Source organism: Canis lupus, chromosome 12 (genome assembly GCF_011100685.1).
Source record: "Canis lupus familiaris isolate Mischka breed German Shepherd chromosome 12, alternate assembly UU_Cfam_GSD_1.0, whole genome shotgun sequence".
NCBI classification, from domain to species: domain Eukaryota; kingdom Metazoa; phylum Chordata; class Mammalia; order Carnivora; family Canidae; genus Canis; species Canis lupus.
The window spans coordinates 43,953,573-43,973,371 of record NC_049233.1 but is presented as its reverse complement, the minus strand read 5'-3'; the positions used below and the strand labels follow the sequence as shown (position 1 = coordinate 43,973,371).

Genomic DNA, 19,799 nt, shown 5'->3' with positions numbered 1-19,799 from the left:
GAACAAGTGTTGTAGAAGAATGGAAATGGAGTTGCTAGGTTCTTTCTTTCTTTCTTTCTTTCTTTCTTTCTTTCTTTCTTTCTTTCTTTCTTTCTTTCTTCTTCTTTTTATTTATTTGAGATAGAGTTTCTAGTTAAGAACTTAAGAACTGGTTAGAAATTAGCACAGTGTTACTTTTGCCATATTCTGTTGGTCAAAGCAGAATCAAGGAGGGGAAATAGACTCACATTCTTTTTTTTTTTTGACTCACATTCTTATGGGAGGAGTGTCAAAGAGTCTATGGCCAACTTGAATGTGTCTCAGCTGCCATGTGCCAAACATTCTGTTAGGTCATTGTAGTAAAATCATGCACAAAACAGACATAACAGTTTGCCTGATGAAGCATAAGGTTTAATAGGAGGGGGCAAACCTTAAGCAATTATAACACCATGTGATAGGAGAGTACAAGGTACTAGGGAATCGTAGGAGGGATCCCTAACCCAGACAGAACTGGAATTGAAGCACAACTCTTAAAGGAAGTAGCCTGAGAACTCTATTATGTTGAGTTAATGCTGTTTAATTTTGTCCTTTAATTTTCTGGGAGTCTTATTGAGTGGTGATAATATAGCTACAGCTTTTTGAAAGCATATTTCTCACACTTAAAGGAAACCAGTGACAGATTTCCAGTGATAGTGTAAATTTGAATTTTACTATCAAAATGGAAGGATGGTTTAAGTCTGAGGGAAAAATGGGCATTGTTTGGTTCTTGGAGTAAGATTGGGGAGAACCAGTGAAATTGGGACCCAGTAGTGTCAACCTCCCCTGGAAAATTCTTTGGAAAAGTGACCTCATATTAAAGGAATTTGCTTGAACTATATTTGGCAGTATACCAAGTCTGCCCATGTGGCTTATATTTTTGTTGAAGAATTTTCTTTCTCTGAAAAAAAAAAAAAAAATAAGACTACCTAGGGACAATGCCTGTACACAGCAGTGTTTTTCTTTTAGATTAATGAAGACCTATTCCTGTAATTCTCAGCATATGCATATTGGTCTCTCAGTTTTCTTTATTATTAGAAAAGGAAATGAGACTAATTGATCAAAGCATTGAGTTTTTGAGTTTAGATAAAATAGTCAGCAATAATATTTCCAAAGAAAGTAAAGATTAGCAAAAAGAAAGACTTCTGGATAAAGGCCCAGAGTTAAGGCTGTAGGATTTACTTCATTAGTGATTTGAAAGAAACCCCGAAACAAAGCTTCAACTAAGAAGTTGTTGCTATCCAAGAATGCTGTTTATCAGAGAAATAAGAATGAAAGAATTAAACTTTAGTCCAATTATAGCAACAACAGTATGATTAATAGAGATTGTTACATTAATGTGGAGATTCTCTAAAGATTTTGGACATGGGATCATGAGCTCGAGTGGGTAAATTTCATGTAAACATAGGGGCAAATCTTAATGGTCTGAGTAAAATATTGTATGCATAGAAGTAGTTGAATTCTTTTATATCCTTGTTTTCATTGCTTCTCCTTGTCCTTAATGCTTTGACTTCTTGCACAAAAAGCAGCAGCATGACTATAGTGCACTTCCATCATTGAGTGTCTCTATTATTTCCGTTCTTGGATCCCACTGCAATAGTCAGTTTATACTGGCCCTGAATAGGACTCATTCCATAGACATCAAGTAACTGAAGCATTCTTTTTTTTTTTTAAGGATTTTTTTCCTCCTTGCATTGCCAATAAATGTTTGATAGGATATAACTATTTTTCCCTTAAAAGTGAGAGGAAAAGTACCTTTTCCCCTTTATTTCTTTGCTGTTATTTATCATTTTGGAAAGAAATTTGAGATACCAGCGTAGATGTGAGACTAGGTAATTATTTTGTTCTGATAGAATTTGCTAATTCAGACAGGATAAGTAAGATGGATGCTTGGCACGTAATTGGTGCCAGTCCAATTGTTTTTGGGTGTAGGAATTTACCATTCTGTGGTCTTTTTTCCATGTTTCTCTGTCTTCATTTCCTTCTTAGCTTTCGGCATTTTAAATTTCTCTTATTATAATGTCATATTCAAAGAATTTTAGTCTGTTCAGCAGGTATTCTTGGTGTCTTTGCTACTGCTGTCTTTATTGCAGGGGACTGAACACAAGGTAGGTTAGGGTGACTGGTTTTGTCCCTTGCACAGTTAAATTGTAAAATTTGTTGTGCTTTTTTTTTTTCTGCTCACAATATAGTATCTTGGAGAAATAGTAGGACAGACTGAGAAAAACCTGGCTCTATTAGCTACTTTATTTCCTTAACTTCTGATAACACAGAAAACCTTGAATATTTCTTCTGCAATCTTCCTAAACTTATCCCCTTTCATATTGAAGAGATCTTTAAAGTGCAAGCATGAATCACATGTGTTTTATCTTAAGCTTTTTATTTTTTTATTTTTTAAAGATTTATTTATTTATTGGAGAGAGAGCAAGCACACACAAACAGGTGAAAAGAAGAGTGGGAGAGAATATGTAAGCAGATTCCTGCTGAGCACAGAGCCAGCCCAACATGGGGCTTGATCTCAGGAGCCATGAGATCAGGACCTGAGACAAAACCAAGAGTTGGATGCTTAACTGACTGAGCCACCTAGCACCCCTAAGTTTTTATTCTTGGTTGAGATTTTTAAAATAATGATTTTTGTGCTTTTTGTAATAATCCTATAAATATTTAAAATTGATGTATGTTTCTCTTTATGTCTCCTCTACTGCATCCTTTTAAAACTGTCCTTTAATGGTTTCCTCTTAAAACATTAAATCCTTTTTGCTGTTCTTCAAGGACCCTTTAAAAAACTATCTATAATTAGATAAGATCTAAATCTTGTTATACCAAAGCTGATTTGGTTTCAACCAAAGTTGAAAATATATAGGACTTTGATAAATAACTGCCAAGTTCTGACCTGAGAAAGAACATATTCCTTCCTCTAATGTAACTTAATTGGAGTAAAATCCATCGTGTGCAGTACTGGGGATGTGAACTTCAGCAGCTGGGAGATCTTGGCCCATCTTAGAAATCTGCCCACCATGCTGATTTTCTCTCCTCAGGAGGATTTAGACTAGAAATAGAACTTTAAGCATTATCTACAATAAACAAAACAAATTCACAAGATTATTATTGCAGAGTGAAATCAACTAGTTATACCAAGAACAGTATCACTCATGTTAGTAATACTAGGTTGTTATGTGATAATAAAAAAGAAAAACCTTATTTTTGGAATCGGGGACAAGAGGAAATAGTAAATCTACTTTTCTCTTCTGGCCTCAATTAAATGTTTCTTTACTTCTGTAATAGAATTGGTATTCAGTCCCAAGGATGTCACCTTCTATTAGCCCTCGTGCCTTCTCCTGAGTCCCTCTCCATCTAAAGGCTCTGTCTTATCATAGTTTTATTTCTGAGTAAGCCAGACTGAAGCCACATAGCTCCTGAGTGTTCTGCATTCCAGTTTTTGTTTTTTGTCTGTTTTTTTATTTTCTATTGCTTTACCCACCAATGGACCCGCTAGTGCCATAATCACATCTGAACTACCTTCTTTTCTCCCTACTTATATTCTTTCTATAAACTATTTCCTTCTTTGCTTTCTGTAAGGAAAGCAGAATTCCTGATTTTAAGAGTTCTGGTGGAACAGACATATAAGAAAGTGAAAAACTATATGAAAAATATGATAAATGTTATAATAGAGAAAAACAGCAAGGTTCTATGGAATTGCAGAGAGATTCCAGTGCAGCTTGAGTGTGGATCAGGAAATAGTTCCAAGAGGAGATAACACTTGAACTGCCTCTGATAAGCAATTAGGAGCTAGCCTAGCCATGAAGAGGAACTGGAGGTATTGGAGGGATGCCTAAATGAATCCCTAAAAGATCATCCAGAGTTGGAAACTAGATAGTTCTCAGGCTGAATTAGTTGATCAAATGCCAAAAGCAAGAATGGGACCAAAAGGGAGACAGATCAGACATTCAGCTGAAGCTGAGGCAAAGGAGACTTTGAAAATTATTCCAAGGGTGGGAACAGAGCAGAGTCCCTAGGCCTTCACTGTGCATTAGAGTGAAAAAGAGAACTTTTTAAACCTGGAGAATGCTGGCATTTAATGAAGAGGACTAAGTGGCCAGAGAGTGACAGCATGAGTGTAAACTAGAACAGAGGACAGTGATATTGACACTTTATTCACCGAAGAATAATGGAAGAAAGTTTACAGGTAGATTGCTAGGAGCTGGAAGTCTTTTTCTTTAGAGAAAAGTGTGATAATCTGATGATAGTATAAAGGGGTGGGAATGGGCAAGAGTGGAAATACAAAGTTTTTTTTTATTTTAAGATTTTATTTAGGGCAGCCCCGGTGGCACAGCGGTTTAGCGCTGCCTGCGGCCCGGGGTGTGATCCTGGAGACCCTGGATCGAGTCCCGCGTCAGGCTCTCTGTATGATGCCTGCTTCTCCCTGTGCCTGTGTCTCTGCCTCTCTCTCTGTCTCAATAAATAAATAAAATCTTAAAAAAAAAGATTTTATTTATTCATCAGAGCAAGACTGCAGAGACACAGGGAGAACCAGGAGAGAGAGAGAGAGAGAGAGAGACAGAAACAGAGACAGAGACAGGCAGAGACATAGGCAGAGGGAAAAGCAGGCTCCATGCAGGGAGCCCAATGTGGGACTCGATCCCGGGACTCCAGGATCAGGGCCTGGGCCAAAGGGCAGTGCTAAACCACTAAGCCACCTGGGCTGCCCTACAAAGTAGTTTTAATGGGTAATATAAGAATAGCCAGCAGAAGATACTTTTAAGAAAGACTTGTTGAGTTGTGAGGACCCAGATAACACTGGAGAGATCTTGAGGTTTTGGGTTTAAAAAAATTTTTTTTAATCTTAAAATTCAAATATAGTTAACATATGGTGTTGTATTAGTTTCAAGTATACAATATAGTGATTCAGCAATTCTATACATTACTCAGTGCTCACCCTGATAAATATATCTTAACCCCCATCACCAATTCACCCATCCTCCCACCTACCTCCCCTCTAGTAACCATCAGTTTGTTCTCTACAGTTAAGAGTCTGTTTCTTGGTTTCTCTCTCTCTCTCTCTATCTCTTTTTCCCTTTGCTCACTTGTTTTGTTTCTTAAATTCCACATATGAGTGAAATCATACAGTATTTGTTTTTCTCATCTGACTTACTTCACTTAGCATTATATTCTCTAGCTCCATTCATGTCATTGCAAATGACAAGATTTCATTCTTTTTTATGGCTGAATAATATTCTGTTGCATATATGCACCACATCTTTTTTGTCTATATCTATTGATGATGAAGTCTTTTTTTTTCATTTATTATTTATGATAGTCCCACAGAGAGAGAGAGAGAGGAAGAGACATAGGCAGAGGGAGAAGCTGGCTCCATGCACCGGGAGCCTGACGTGGGATTCGATCCCGGGTCTCCAGGATCGCGCCCTGGGCCAAAGGCAGGCGCTAAACCGCTGCGCCACCCAGGGATCCCGATGATGAAGTCTTAATGGATCTAACACACCTGACCAAATGGCATCATTCTCCAGTAGGGCCTGAGGAAAAGAGAAGGCAAATGGATTGATTTAGACTTGGAGGTTTTCAGAAAGGGTGTGATGGAAAGACAGAAAAGCAGGGGAGTTAAGAATAGTTGGCAGAATGGATAAACTTTAGCTGAAAAAAGAAGGAAATTCAGTCAAGATCCACTGCTAATTTGAAGGGAAAAAATAAAAGCTGTTGTCAAAAAATAGACATTAATGAGGTCAAAGTGTAGTTATAGCAGAAGTGTGATATTTGGAAAAGTATGAGTTGGAATATTAGATTCTCCTGTCACAAAGTATATAGAACAGTAATTGATGAGGCAGGACTTTGTATGCTTAAAAGATACATAAGAAGTCTGAAAGGAGAAAAAAATCACTTGTTTCACTGTATATAAATGGGAAACAACACCAACAAAAGTGAGAGATAAAAAAATTAGAATAATTTCCATAAGTATGATGAGCTGAGGACATGGAAATATTTCCAAGATAAAAATCCTGAATCTGTAAAGATGTGCTTGTGATTGGTAGTCTTCCAACAGCAGAGGATAATTATAGCTGCTTCCTCTATATCCATGCCAGTTTTCTCATGTTCTTCCAAGGGGACAGCAGCATTCTGTCTGCACCCTCCTTCTGCTTTGTCATGCTTCAATTAAAAGGGTGGAGGGGGCTGGCATGGGAGTGTTGGAGGCTCGGCAGGGTTAAGAGCCCCCACATAGAAGGGCAGCCTGAGTCAGGGTGTGAGAGCCAAGCAAGGTGCAGGGAGAGTTCTTGTAGGAGGATGGTCCAGTGCTGGATGTCAGAGCCTCAGGGGGTGGAGAGGGCACCTGAGTAAGGGTGGGGGGCTGCCTACTTCAGAGAGTGGAGCCTTAGTGAAGTGAGCAGGGTGTCTGCCCAGGGAGGGGACAAGATTGGTTTCATACAAGAGGACTGGTCAAAGAAGTAAATATGTTAAAGCATAATGGGAACTAGGTTTCTCACTATAGGAGAAAGTTGTAAGTGTGAAAATGGAAGGAAGAATACTAGAATGAACCTTATGGTGTTGAACTGGAATTGAGGGATATGTGTGAACATACGGTTTTCAGTGTATATATAGAGAAGATGGATAGCTATAGAAATATATATGTGTTATGTAGGTAAGTATATATATACATATGTATAAAGTATGTATATACATATATCCTATTTCTCTCCATTGAGTTGTCCTAGGAGCAGCAATACCCCAGTAACAATGAGCATACCTGGCACTCATATCTAAGTACTATTTCCATTAAAAGGAACCAAAGCTCCTTAGAGAAATTGCTGATTTGAGGGCTGTACCAGGATAAGTAAAAGATGAGTTTGGGACATCTTCTAACAGAAAGTAAGCAAGTGCACAAAGAATCATGGGGATGTGTCCAAAGCAAACAACAGCCAGCTTGAAGGGGTTCTCACTGGTCATGTCTGGACATTTTGAGCATCAAATAATTGCTATTGATTAAAACTGACTGAATAAAATAATAAAGAGGAGCCCATATTGATATGAATAAACACATCAATAAATTGAAAGTTGGACAGAGAAACAAGGAGTTTTGAAGTATCATCTCATACTTGTTAATTATAAAGGGAAAAAAGAGTAACTTCACAGTGAAGAAACCTGGAAGATACCACCTTGATCAAATGATCAGAGTTAACATCACCAATAATGGGACAAACCAGGGACAGTACCACTTGATAGAGTGCAATAAGAAGAAGCCAGTATCACTTCTGTGGTAGTCCTGCAGTAGATGTATAATTTGAATCTAGTCATGAGGAAATACCACACAAACCCCAATTGAGGTACATTCTACAAAACACTGACTTGTAACTTTAAAAGTATTAAGGTCATGAAAGTCATGGAAAGACTGAGGAAATATTCCACATTGAAGAGGACCAACTAAACATGACAACTAAACACACATGGGATTTTGAACTAGACTTTGGTTATGCAGGACATCATTGAAACAAATGGTGTAATGTGAATGGTGCCTGAAAATCAGATGGTACTAATGTATCAATACATTTTTTAAATATTTTCTAATTATAATTATGTAGGGGAGTATCTTATTTGTAGGAAATGCACTAAATTGTTTGGTAGTAATGAGACACTAGTATTGATGGCTACTGGACTCTCAAATAGTTCAGGAAAAAACAATTCTTCTTAATATACTTAGAAGAATTTGGGGCACCGGGGTGTCTCCGTCGATTAGGTGTCCAACTTTTGATTTTGGCTTGGGTCATAATCTCAGGGTTGTGGGATTGAGCCCTGTGTTGGGCTCCTCACTGAACATGGAGCCTGCTTAAGATTCTCTCCCTCTCCCTTTGCCCCTTTCTCCACTTGCATGTGTTCTCTCTCTCTCTCTCTCTCTCTCTCTCTCAAAAAAAAAATACACACACATGCACACATACACACACACGCGTACACACAAAGAATTCTTCTAAGCATTTACTGCAGGAAGATAATATTGATCCATGCCTTCTTAATACTGTCCTTCCTTCCTTGACTTTCCTTGACTTTAGAAATACTGGTTGTCCAATTAGATTATTTTCTTTTTTTCCTTCTTTCTTTCTTTCCTTTCCTCCTTCCTTTTTTCAAGGATTCTTCTTAGTCATCCTATTCTTTTATATGGGCACTAGTTTGTAGTGCTTTCCCCTTGGCGCCTTCACTTCTTTCTCCTTTAGCAAGTTATTCTGTTCCTTTCAACTGTTAGACATGTGCCTTCTAACTCTGCATCTTTATCTGAGGTATCTCCTGATTAGACCTGAACTTAGCTTTCTTTAGTGCTTCTTTTCCCAACAGCTCAGATCTGCTGATATAACTCAACTTTGGCCTGATTCCTAGGACTCATGAGTACATACTTCTATTTTGTGAAAAATATGAAGTCTAATTTTCTAATTCCAAAAGATAGTAAAATGAGCTTCTGCATGAAAGAGAGGATTCTTACAGAAAATTGTAGAGTGGTTGCCTCCTTCACTGAGTTAGGCGCAGGGTCATGAACTAATTTCCAGAAGAAAATACAAATCTGGTCATGATAGAAGGTTATATGTTAGGAAGTGAATTCTATTTTTTTTTGAAGTGAATTCTATTTTGATTTGAAATGAACTTCATTAGGGATGTTATGTGAGACAACATGAAGTCAGAATATTATCTCCTCTTACAAATCTGTTTTGAGTGCAGTATATACAATGTTAGAGGTTATGAGAGAAGTTTGAACTATGTACATGAGAAAATGATTTATATTTTAAAAATGTCTTAGTTTTGACATGAAATAGACATAAAAGCATGAGTATTTTTAATTGGCATGTTTAATTTAATAATACATAGAAATAATAGAATAAAAATTATTTTAAACAAATTGACCAACAAGAACATATGGAGAAAAAATATTTATTGAAATTCCATTCATTTAACAATATCATTGATAAATAATCTGGTCTAAAGTTTTCATTTTATAACTATATGTATATGTTGAGGATTAAAGTTTCATATTCAGCTCTGTACCAGCAAGTATGAGTCATGTCCTGCTGACTTTTGGGTATCTCTAATTAGGTTTCTGATCAAAGAGACATTCCATTAAGTGTTGCAAATTATTCTCTCAAAATGCTTGACCTCAATTGGACATTACAGATTCTTCATTTATTGAGCTCTCTGTAGGAACAAGCATTTTAGTGGTGCCTGGGTAACTGAATGGGTGGCTCAATTGGTTAAGCATCTGACTCTTGATTTCAGCTCAGGTCATGATCTCAGGGTTGTGAGATGAGCCATTGGGGCATGGGGCCTGCTTAAGATTCTCTCCCTTTCCTTCTGCCCCTCTCCCACCATCTTTTTCTCATCCTCTCTGAAAAAAAAAGGCAGGGGGGTAAACATGTTAGTCACAAATGAATCTCTGCTCAGTGCAAGAGATTATAGGTGACCAAATGGCTCTTATATTTAATTGATGCAAACTGTAATATCATTCATTGTCCCTCTCATTTAAAAAAAAATGGCACTATTTCCTGAGACTAGTGTTGTTTGAAAAATCTTGGCTAACTAACAAGTTCCCAAGAGATATTATTGAATGGTGTACTGCCAAGAACAGTTTAGATAATTCAACAAAATTGCCTTTAAAAAGTCCAAATACATTTTATTTTAATTTTAGAATAATTTATTGAGATCTTGTTGGTTGCATAGTTGGATGTGACAGGGATCCAAAAAAAATATGTAACTTATACAGAGCTTATTATCATTTTGGAGAAACAAAATAAATTCATATGAAAAAATAACCCAGGAAAGGATGTAATTTAGTGCCAATTTGGTAAATTAATATTTTTGTTGAGTCAGACACTCATCAGTAATCTGCCTGTAGCACTTACTATCATAATATAATTTTGGTTACTTAATAAGTCAGTATAAGTCTGGGTTTATTTCATGTTTTCTATACTTTCAAAAATTTAATTATAGAAGCCTTAGTTTTTCAGTACTAAAGTCAGCATGTATTGTTGAACACAAACTATGTACCAGCACAGTTGCAGGCACTGGGGTTACAAATGTGGGCAAAATAGAATCTGTACTTAAGGAACTTGTCGCATTGTGTATATATGTGTACTGTGGGGTGGTGGCAAGGAGGAGATGGCCAGTAAACATGAAAATTTAAGATCGTTTCAGATACTTGGAAATACTGTAAAGATGATCAAAATGTTAGTATGAAGGGTACTTTATTTACTGTTATCAGAAAAGGTCTGTCTGAAGAACTAAGCTATGAGTTGGGGCCTGAATGATGACAGGAGTTAACTAGTTGGCTAAATTTATAGTTTGGAGCTCAAGGAAGTGGGCTAGATTGAAGATAGAAGTTTGAGAGTCATTATGAACATGATATTTAAAGCCGTGTCAAACACAGTTGAGAAGTCAAGTAAGATGAGAGTTGAGAGTTGACCTTTGCCTCTAGCAGATGTGAGTCATCAGAGACTTTGATAAGAGTTGTTTCTGTGAAGCAGTGAGGGAGAAAAGCCTTATTAATAGATTGAAGAGAGAATAGGAGGCAAGAAAGTAGTGACAGTAAGAATAGATAAGTCTTAGAAGGATTTTGCTATGAAGAGAGAATAGAGGGCAAAAATCCGGTTTTTTCAAAAGATAAATAATGTTAGGGCAGGTTGTTATGCCAATAAGAATAATCCAGTAGAGAAAGTGATGTAGAAAGTGATGTAGCATAAAGATGGGTAGGAGTGAAACCTTTAAAAAGTTGACCTGGAGCTCTGGTGGCGCAGTGGTTTAGCACCGCCTGCAGCCTGGGGCGTGATCCTGGAGACCCTGGATCGAGTCCCACATCAGGCTCTCTGCATGGTGCCTGCTTATGTCTCTGCCCCCGCCCCTCTCTCTGTGTGTGTCCTTATGAATAAATAAAATCTTTAAAAAAAAAAAAAAGTTGACCTGGAATAGAATCTAGAGCTCATGTGAGAGGATGTCCGTGATAGTAGAAAATTTCTTTCACTATAACGGGGGATGGCAGAAATACGGAGGCAACACTATGGAGAAAAGGTAGTCTTTTCAGTAAGTGGTGTTTGAACAACTGGACATCCACATACAAAAAGGTGAATCTCAGCAGACTATGTATCTTTCATAAAAATTAACTCAAAATGGATCACAAATAGGGGCACCTGGTTGGCTTAATTGGTTAAATGTCCTACTCTTGATTTCAACTCAGGTCATGATCTCGGGGTTGTGAGGTCGAGCCCCACACTGGGCTCCATGCTGGATGTGGTGCCTGCTTATTAATATTCTCTCTCTCTCTCTCCCCCCACCCCCCTCTACCCCCACACATGCATGGTCTTTCTCTTAAAGAAAAAAAAAAGGATCACAAACCTAAATGGAAAATGTAAAACTATAAAACTCCTAGAAGATAACATAGTAAAAATCTAGATGACCTTGAGTATGGTGATAACTTTTTAGATACAACACCACCAGCATAATCTATTGGAAGAAATAATATATAAACTGGACTTCATTAAAATTTAAAATCTCTGCTTTATGAAAGATACTCTCAGGGTGCCTGACTGGTTCACTCGGTAGAACATGTGACCCTTGATCTTGGGGCACAAGTTGAAACCCTACATTAGGCATTGAACTTACTTTTAAAAAACAAGACACTGTCATGAAAATGAAAAGACAGGCCACATATTGAGGGAAATTATTTGCAAAAGATGTATCTGCTAAAGGACTTAAAAATCAATAAGAAAACAATCTAATTTACAAATAGGCTAAAGATCTTAACAGGCACCTCACCAAAGAAGATATATATTGATGGCAAATAAGCTTTTGAAAAGATGTTCCACATTGCATGTCATCAGGGAAATACAAACTAAAAAAAACGGTGAGATACTACTACACAATTACTTGGAATGACCAAAATGCAGAACACAACACCAAGTGTTGGTCATGATGTGGAGCAATAGGAGCTCTCATTCATTTCTGGTGGGAATGCGAAATGATACAGCCACTTTGGAAGATGGTTTGCGAGTTTTTACAAAACTAAACCTACTTTTATTAAATACAATAATTCTATCCCTGATATTTATTTACCCAAAGGAATTGAAAAACTTAGATCCACACAAAAACCTTCACACGAATGTTTTTAAACAGCTTTATTGTAATTGCCAAAACTTGGGAGCAACCATGATATCCTTCAGTAGGTGAATGAGTAAACAAACTGGTGTATCCAGACAATGGAATATTAGTGCTAAAAGGAAATGAGCTGTGAATCCATGAAAAGACATGGAGGAACCTTAAATCTTTATTACTGAGTGAAAAGCCAATTTGAAAAGACTATAAACTGTATGATTCCAACTATATGACATTTTAGACAAGGGAAAAATATGGAGACAGTAAAAAAGATCAGTGGTTGTTAGGGGTTTGAGCGGGAAGGACATTTCAGAGTAGTAAATCAACTCTGTATTATACTTTAGTTATGGATACATGTCACTATACATTTGTTCATACCCCCAGAATGTACAACACTAAACATGAACCCTAATGTAAACTATGGACTCTGGGTGATAATGGTGTGTCGGTGCCTACTGTGTTGTGAGGTATATTGACAATGAGGAAGGCTAGGCATGTGTGGGGCCAGGAAGTTTATGAGAAGTCTCTGAATCTTCTGTTCTATTTTGCTGTGAGCCTAATACTGTTCTAAAAAATAAAACCTATTTAAAAAGATGCAGATGGATTAGTAGAATTTATATTAGAAAGATGAGGTAGTTTTCACCCTATTGCATCTATCTGTTTGAAATTAAGATTTGGTGATCAGCTGAGTGTGAGAGGGAGATGAGTGTAGGAGGTGAGGAGAAATGAGAAAGTGTGAAATGGCCTTCTCAGAGACTGCGAAGTTGAATTTGCTAGGAAATCATAGTGGCAAACTTTGTAAAAGAAGAATGCCAGTGTGAGATGCATGGCTGGCTTAGTTGGAAACGCATGTAGCTCTTGGTATCATGAGTTCAAGCCCCATGTTGGATGTGGAGATTATTTAAATAAATAAACTCAAAAAAGAGAGCCAGTTTGAGATCTCTGGCCATAAATAGGAAGCGAATCTTAACATTGTTTTATAATTTTTCTATAACAGTACTTTCACCAACTAGTGGCAGATGGGATGTCTATTACCTATATTGTAGTCTTGAAATACCATTTTCTATAAAAGAAAGAAGGTATTCTTAGAGAAATGGATTATTTCAGGCCTGAAGCAGACATTTCTAAGACAACAAGGAACATTTTGTCATAACAGAGAACAAGGAGGCTGTCAAAACCTATAGTCATAGGGTGCCTGGATGGCTCAGTTGGTTAAATGTCTGACTCTTGATCTCAGCTCAGGTCTTGATCTCATGCTTTAAAAAAAAGGCGAGGGCAGCCTCAGTGACTCAGTGGTTTAGCACCACCTTCAGCCCAGGGCCTGATCCTGGAGACTCGGGATCAAGTCCTACGTCGGGCTCCCTGCATGGAGACTGCTTCTCTCTCTCTGTCTCTCATGAATAAATAAATAAAATCTTAAAAAAAAAAAAAAAGCGAAAAAAAAAAGACAAACCCACAAGTTAGAGTCATGTCAAAAGAATTCACAGGCCAACATGAAGAGCCTTCCACTGGCTAAGTATGGGATAATTTGAGTCCCAGTAAAGAAAATAACTGCAGTGGATTAAAGCACATCAAATATGTTTAAATCCACGAGTTCATATTAATCCAGAACATACACACAACACATGCATGTATATACACACACACGTTAGTGGAGACTCTTGAAGGATTTCAGCAAATGAGCTAGGTTTTCTTCTTCTTTTCTTTCTTTTTTTTTTTTTTTAAAGATTCATTTATTTTAGGGAGCGAGCGAGCAAGTGAGTACATGAGCCAGGGAAGGGGCAGAGGGAGATGGGGAGAGAGAATCTCAAGCTGACTCCCTGCTGAGTGTAGAGCCTAATGTGGGGCTCAGTCTCACCACTCTGAAATCATGATCTGAGCTGAAATGAAGAGTGTGGTGCTTAACCAGCTGAGCCACCCAGGTGCCCCGCAAATGAGTTCTTTATTTCAAAAACTGTTAAGAGAAGGAATCTTGCATTTGCCAAACAATAGATACGGTGAAATTTGTCTTTAAATAAGAGTCTCAGCAAATACATGAGGAATGATTGCTAGAACTGGAATATTCCATGTTGTAACTCCTAGTGAATTAGTGAATTTAGATATTAAGCATCAGCAGCTGTTAAAGTCATGTAAAGGACTACAAGATACTGTAACTAAACCAATGTGAATTTGCTCTTGGTGAGTCAGAAACTGTCCCAGGTTGAGTTGTTACACAAAGTACTTTATTTGCAGCAAATAAGATCTTGAGGAATAGCTTCCAAAGCCATGACTCTCCAAGCAAGTGTGGATGGATTTCTTTTATTTAGGGTTGAGGTAAATATTTAGATAGGGAAGCCTTGTCTTTGTAAGTAGTGGCAGGCATAAGGTCACAGATGTGCCATAAGGAAACATGCCCATATACACATTATATGTTGTTTAAATGAGGCTTGTGTTCCTCCTTGGGTAGAGATTTTAGTATACTAATGAGATAAAGGTGGTTGTGGATCATTCTAGAGGTCACTCCATGTCTATCTGCGCAGGCCCAAGTCAAGGTTTAAGTTGAAACTGGTCTGGCTGGTCTGGGCCAGCTGCAGATCTTGCCAGGGCAGTTGTTATGGCTCAAGGGGTGGTTTGGTTTCCATTTGCCTAAGAGATAAGCTGGAAAAATGAGCTTTAGGAAAAATGTGGAACAAAGGTTGGTGAGTACAAGCAGGTGAGCAGTAAAGGTTAGGTCTTGGGGTCTAGCTTATAACAGTACTGTGCATCTTCTCATAACACCAGACCATGAATTGTCTCATAAAAAATGGATATGAATCTGATTAAGCCTTTTGATTTAATTACCAGTTTCTCAAGAAGTATGGAAGAAAGACCTGTTTGTTAGTCTATACCATAGGAATGTAATCAGCAAAATCCAGATTATGAGAAACTTTAGAAGACAAATTGTAGTGTCTAGGGGTAGCTTATCATTTTATGATAGAACTGTAAATTAAATGATACCATAAGAGTCAGGATAGTTGTTACTCTTAGGAGGGAATGGTTTTTGATTGGGAGAAACATGAGGAAGGCTTCTGATACTGACAAGACTCTGCTTTAAATGGATATTATGTACAAGGGTGGTTGCCTTATAAAAATTCATTAAGCTGTACATTGGTTGTATGTAGCTCTTTGTATTTGAATTACGTTTAACAATACTAAAGTAAAACTCTTTTTTTTCTTTTTAAAGATAATATTTACTTATTCATGAGAGACACAGAGAGAGGGGGAGAGACGTAGGCAGAGGGAGAAGCAGGCTCCTGAGAGGGAGCCTGATGGAGGGACTCGATCCCTAGACTGGACCGGGATCATGCCCTGAGCTGAAAGCAGACACTCAACCACTGAGCCACCCAGGTGTCCCTAAAGTAAAACGTTTAAATGAGATTAAGACACTGAGATTTATTTTTAATTTTAATTTTTTTAGTTACTTGTTACACTTTCCTAGGAAATGGGGGATAGGAGGAGAGCAGTGTCAAAGTCTTCATTTGAGTCTAAGTAACAGATTGCAAACAGCAACTAAGACTGAATATCAAAGAATTATAACTTGGATGTTTGAACTTAAAAAAAAGTCAAGTATGTTTCACATAAAAGGACTGCTCAGCATTAGTCACTTAACCCATTTCTAATACAGACTCTCATCTTCAGACGGTGAGGATGTAGTAAAGTGAAATATAAACTGAAAATGCCTATTTACACATGCTTCATGTTTTTCGATGTGCTTTTATATATATTATTTAATAAAAGACTAAATGAATCTATGAGTGGAATTGATAGTTTAAATTCTCTGCATAGGGGCAGCCCGGGGGACCCACCGGTTTAGCACCACCTTTAACTTCTGCTAAAGGAGAAGAAGCCTGCTTCTCCCTCTGCCTGTGTCTCTGCCTCTCTCTCTCTCTCTCTCTGTGCCTCTTATGAATAAATAAATAAAATCTTTTAAAAAATTCTCTGCATATAATGGAGTGAATGCTTCTTTACAAAATATTCAAGGATATGTATTTTAAGAATGAGTCTAACCTTTATTATAGATATCAATACATTGTTTAAAGTAATTTCTCCCTTAATTATAAGATTCCTTTTATTTGTTTAAGGAAATAATTTTCATGAATTTGATAAAAACAGAAGTGAATTAAACTGATTTGGAAAAAAATTTTTTTAAAGATTTTATTTATTCATGAGAGACACACACACAGAGAGAGAGAGGCAGAGACACAGGCAGAGGGAGAAGCAGGCTCCATGCAGGGAGACTGACATGGGACTTGATCCTGGGTCTCCAGGATCAGGCTAAACCACTGAGCCATCCAGACTGCCTGGAAAAATTTTTTTAAAAGATTTTATTTATTTATTCATGAGAGACACATAGAGAGAGACAGAGATATACGCAGAGGGAAAAGCAGGTTTCCCATGGGGAACCCGATGCGGGACTCGATTTCAGGACCTTGGGATTATGACCTAATCCAAAGGGGAGATGCTCAACCACTGAGCCACCCAAGCATCCCTGAAAAAAAAAATTTAAACATTCATGATATTTTGGCAAGTATGAAGTAAATTAAAACTACTTTTTTTTTTTTCTTTCTGTCAGAGGTCTCTTTATTAGTATCCATGATCGAGGACATATTGCTTCAGTTCTTAACGCATGGCCAGAAGATGTCATCAAGGTAAGTCATCTAAGTTTTTCTAGTATGGCAAATTTGTTCTTTTTCCTATTCTATAACATATTGATAATTTTCATGTTACCAGATAGCATTTGGTGTGGAGATATTGCAGTTCAAAGCCAATGGCTATGAAAGAATTCTTGAGATGTTTATGCTGAAAGGTGGTTTTATTAAAACACAGGGACAGGATCCATGAGCAGAAAGGACTGCCCTGGGATTGTGAGGAGCAATTGATTATATACTACTATGGTGTTGGAGGAGGTGAAGATGGGAAGTTTCCAAAAGGATTTTCATATACTAAAGAAGACTCACAGTATCTTGGAGGCCTGGCTAAGTTGCTTTTTTCTCTAGCAAGGCATTAACATTAAGATTGGGAGTTGTTGGAGGAATGTCACACTCTGCCTGCCTCAACTATTTGTTATTGGGCTGCAGGTTGTAAGGAAATTTAATTTTTTTTTAAGGAAATTTAATTTTATCTACATTTCCTTTTTGCCTTTGTTCTCTGCATCAGCATTTACTCACTTTTCTAGTGAATGTCACCTAATTTATATTTCTTTGATGTTTGCATACTGGCTTAATTTTATTTTGGTACCATTTAGAGACTGAGTTTCCCTACTATTTCTATATAATTTCTCAATATTTCCTTGCCCATTGTAAATGATGATAAATGTTGAATAAATGTTGAAGTTACCCTGAATTTCTTTAAGCAAAATCCCTTTTCACATTTGTTGGGTTTAATCATCCACTAAGAATACATAAGTAGACAAAAAAAATCTATTAATTCACTTCCTATATCATTGTGACCTGAAGTAGTTCATCTGACTCTGTTCTCTCAGTGACCTAATAAGAGTAAAATAAGAATAGTATTGAATGTTTAGTAGTTTTCTGTGTGAGACACTACCTGGATTGACTCTTGTAATTATCATGATAATTCAAGTGAGGAAAGGAAGGCGAGGTGGCTACACAGCAGTGCATGGTGGTGGTGGGAACTGAACACAGGCCACAGAGCCCTTACTACTCTTAGACATGGTGCTGCTCCACTGCCTTTCTTGTCTAAGGAAGGTAAGATATACTTGTCCCTTCCTTGGGCTCTTTTTTTTTCTTCTTCTTTCTTCTTTCTTCTTTTTCTTCTTCTTCTTCTTCTTTCTTCTTCTTCTTCTTCTTCTTCTTCTTCTTCTTCTTCTTCTTCTTCTTCTTCTTCTTTTCTTCTTCCTTTTTTTTTTTTTTTTTTAACTTTCTCTTAAGTGCCAGGCAACATTGTGCTATGTCTTAGAAGTAAGATTGAATGAACTGATGCCTTTTAGGGGTACAGTGGCACTTCAGCTGTGACTTCTGAAACATCACTCCCTTTCTTTCTTTCTTTTTTTTTAATTGGAATTCAATTTGCCAACATATAGCACAACACCCAGGGCTCATCCCGTCAAGTGCCCCCCTCAGTACCCGTCACCCAGTCACCCTTACCCCCTGCCCACCTCCCTTTCCACCACCCCTTGTTCTTTCCCCAGAGTTAGGAGTCTCTCATGTTCTGTCTCCCTTTCTGATATTTCCCACTCATTTTTTCTCCTTTCCCCTTTATTCCCTTTCACTATTTTTTATATTACCCAAATGAATGAGAACATATAATGTTTGTCCTTCTCCGATTGACTTATTTCACTCAGCATAATACCTTCCAGTTCCATCCACGTCGAAGCAAATGGTGGGTATTTGTCGTTTCTAATGGCTGAGTAATATTCCATTGTATACATAGACCACATTTTCTTTATCCATTCATCTTTTGATGGACACCGAGGCTCCTTCCACAGTTTGGCTATTGTGGACATTGCTGCTATAAACATCGGGGTGCACGTGTCCTGGCGTTTTACTGCATCTGTATCTTTGGGGTAAATCCCCAGCAGTGCAATTGCTGGGTCGTAGGGCAGGTCTATTTTTAACTTTTTGAGGAACCTCCACACAGTTTTCCAGAGTGGCTGCACCAGTTCACATTCCCACCAACAGTAAAAGAGGGTTCCCCTTTCTCCACATCCTCTCCAACATTTGTTGTTTCCTGGGTTGTTAATTTTCCCCATTCTCACTGGTGTGAGGTGGTATCTCATTGTGGTTTTGATTTGTATTTCCCTGATGGCAAGTGATGTGGAGGATTTTCTCATGTGCTTGTTGGCCATGTCTATGTCTTCCTCTGCATCATTCCTTTTCTTGTGAGCTAGAATGACTAGTATTGATTCACTCTGCTCTCTAAGGCTTATGCCAGGCAAATTTAGAAGGCAAAATGTTTTTCATGACTTCTGGTCTTCCCAGTTTTTTCACTTTTCTTCCCAAAGTTGCTTCCTTACCTTTTATCCCACTAGGTAGACTGCAGTATCCTTGGATCCAGTCCTCAGAAACTACCCCAGAGTGTTAATTCTGTGAAGCATAAAATGTCTAAGAAGGATGCTTACATTTTAGCTGGAATCTAGAAAGGATTTTAAGAATGAGTCACTATAGGAAATAGTTCTAAGGTACAGAGGACTAATTAATACCCACATAATCATAACAGTTAGGCAATACACAGTTACCTTGCTTTGTGTTCTTCCTACTAGTTCATCTCTGAGCATTTATTTTCATTAGTAGCCTACTTTTATTTTTTCAACTCTTAATATTGGACCCTCACTGATATTCCTGATCCTAACTGATATAGGAAAAGATGTTAGTGTTTGAAGCCTATATATGGCCAAGAAAGAATTCTTTTTTTTTTTTTTAAGATTTTATTTATTTATTCCTGAGAGACACACAGAGAGAGGCAAAGACATAGGCAGAGGGAGAAGCAGGCTTTCTGCATGGATCCTGTTGTGGGACTCTATCCCAGGACCCCAGGATCATGACCTGAGCCAATGGCAGATGCTCGAATCACTGAGACACCCAGGCGTCCCCAAGAAAGAATTCTTGAGACATCTTTGATGCAAAAAGGTGATTTTGTTAAAGCACGAGGACAGGACCTGTGGGCAGAAAGAGCTGCCC

General features: G+C 37.7%; 1 protein-coding gene across 3 annotated transcripts in view; it reads left to right on the top strand.

Moving 5' to 3' along the window:
* The window catches only part of ME1 (malic enzyme 1), a 196,163-nt gene that overhangs the window by 62,850 nt on the left and 113,514 nt on the right, over positions 1–19,799 (top strand). For all 3 annotated transcript variants that reach the window (XM_038554631.1, XM_038554633.1, XM_038554632.1), the window contains exon 4: positions 16,733–16,808. In XM_038554631.1, the coding sequence (XP_038410559.1) occupies positions 16,733–16,808 (76 nt within the window). The remainder of the gene's footprint in view (positions 1–16,732; positions 16,809–19,799) is intronic.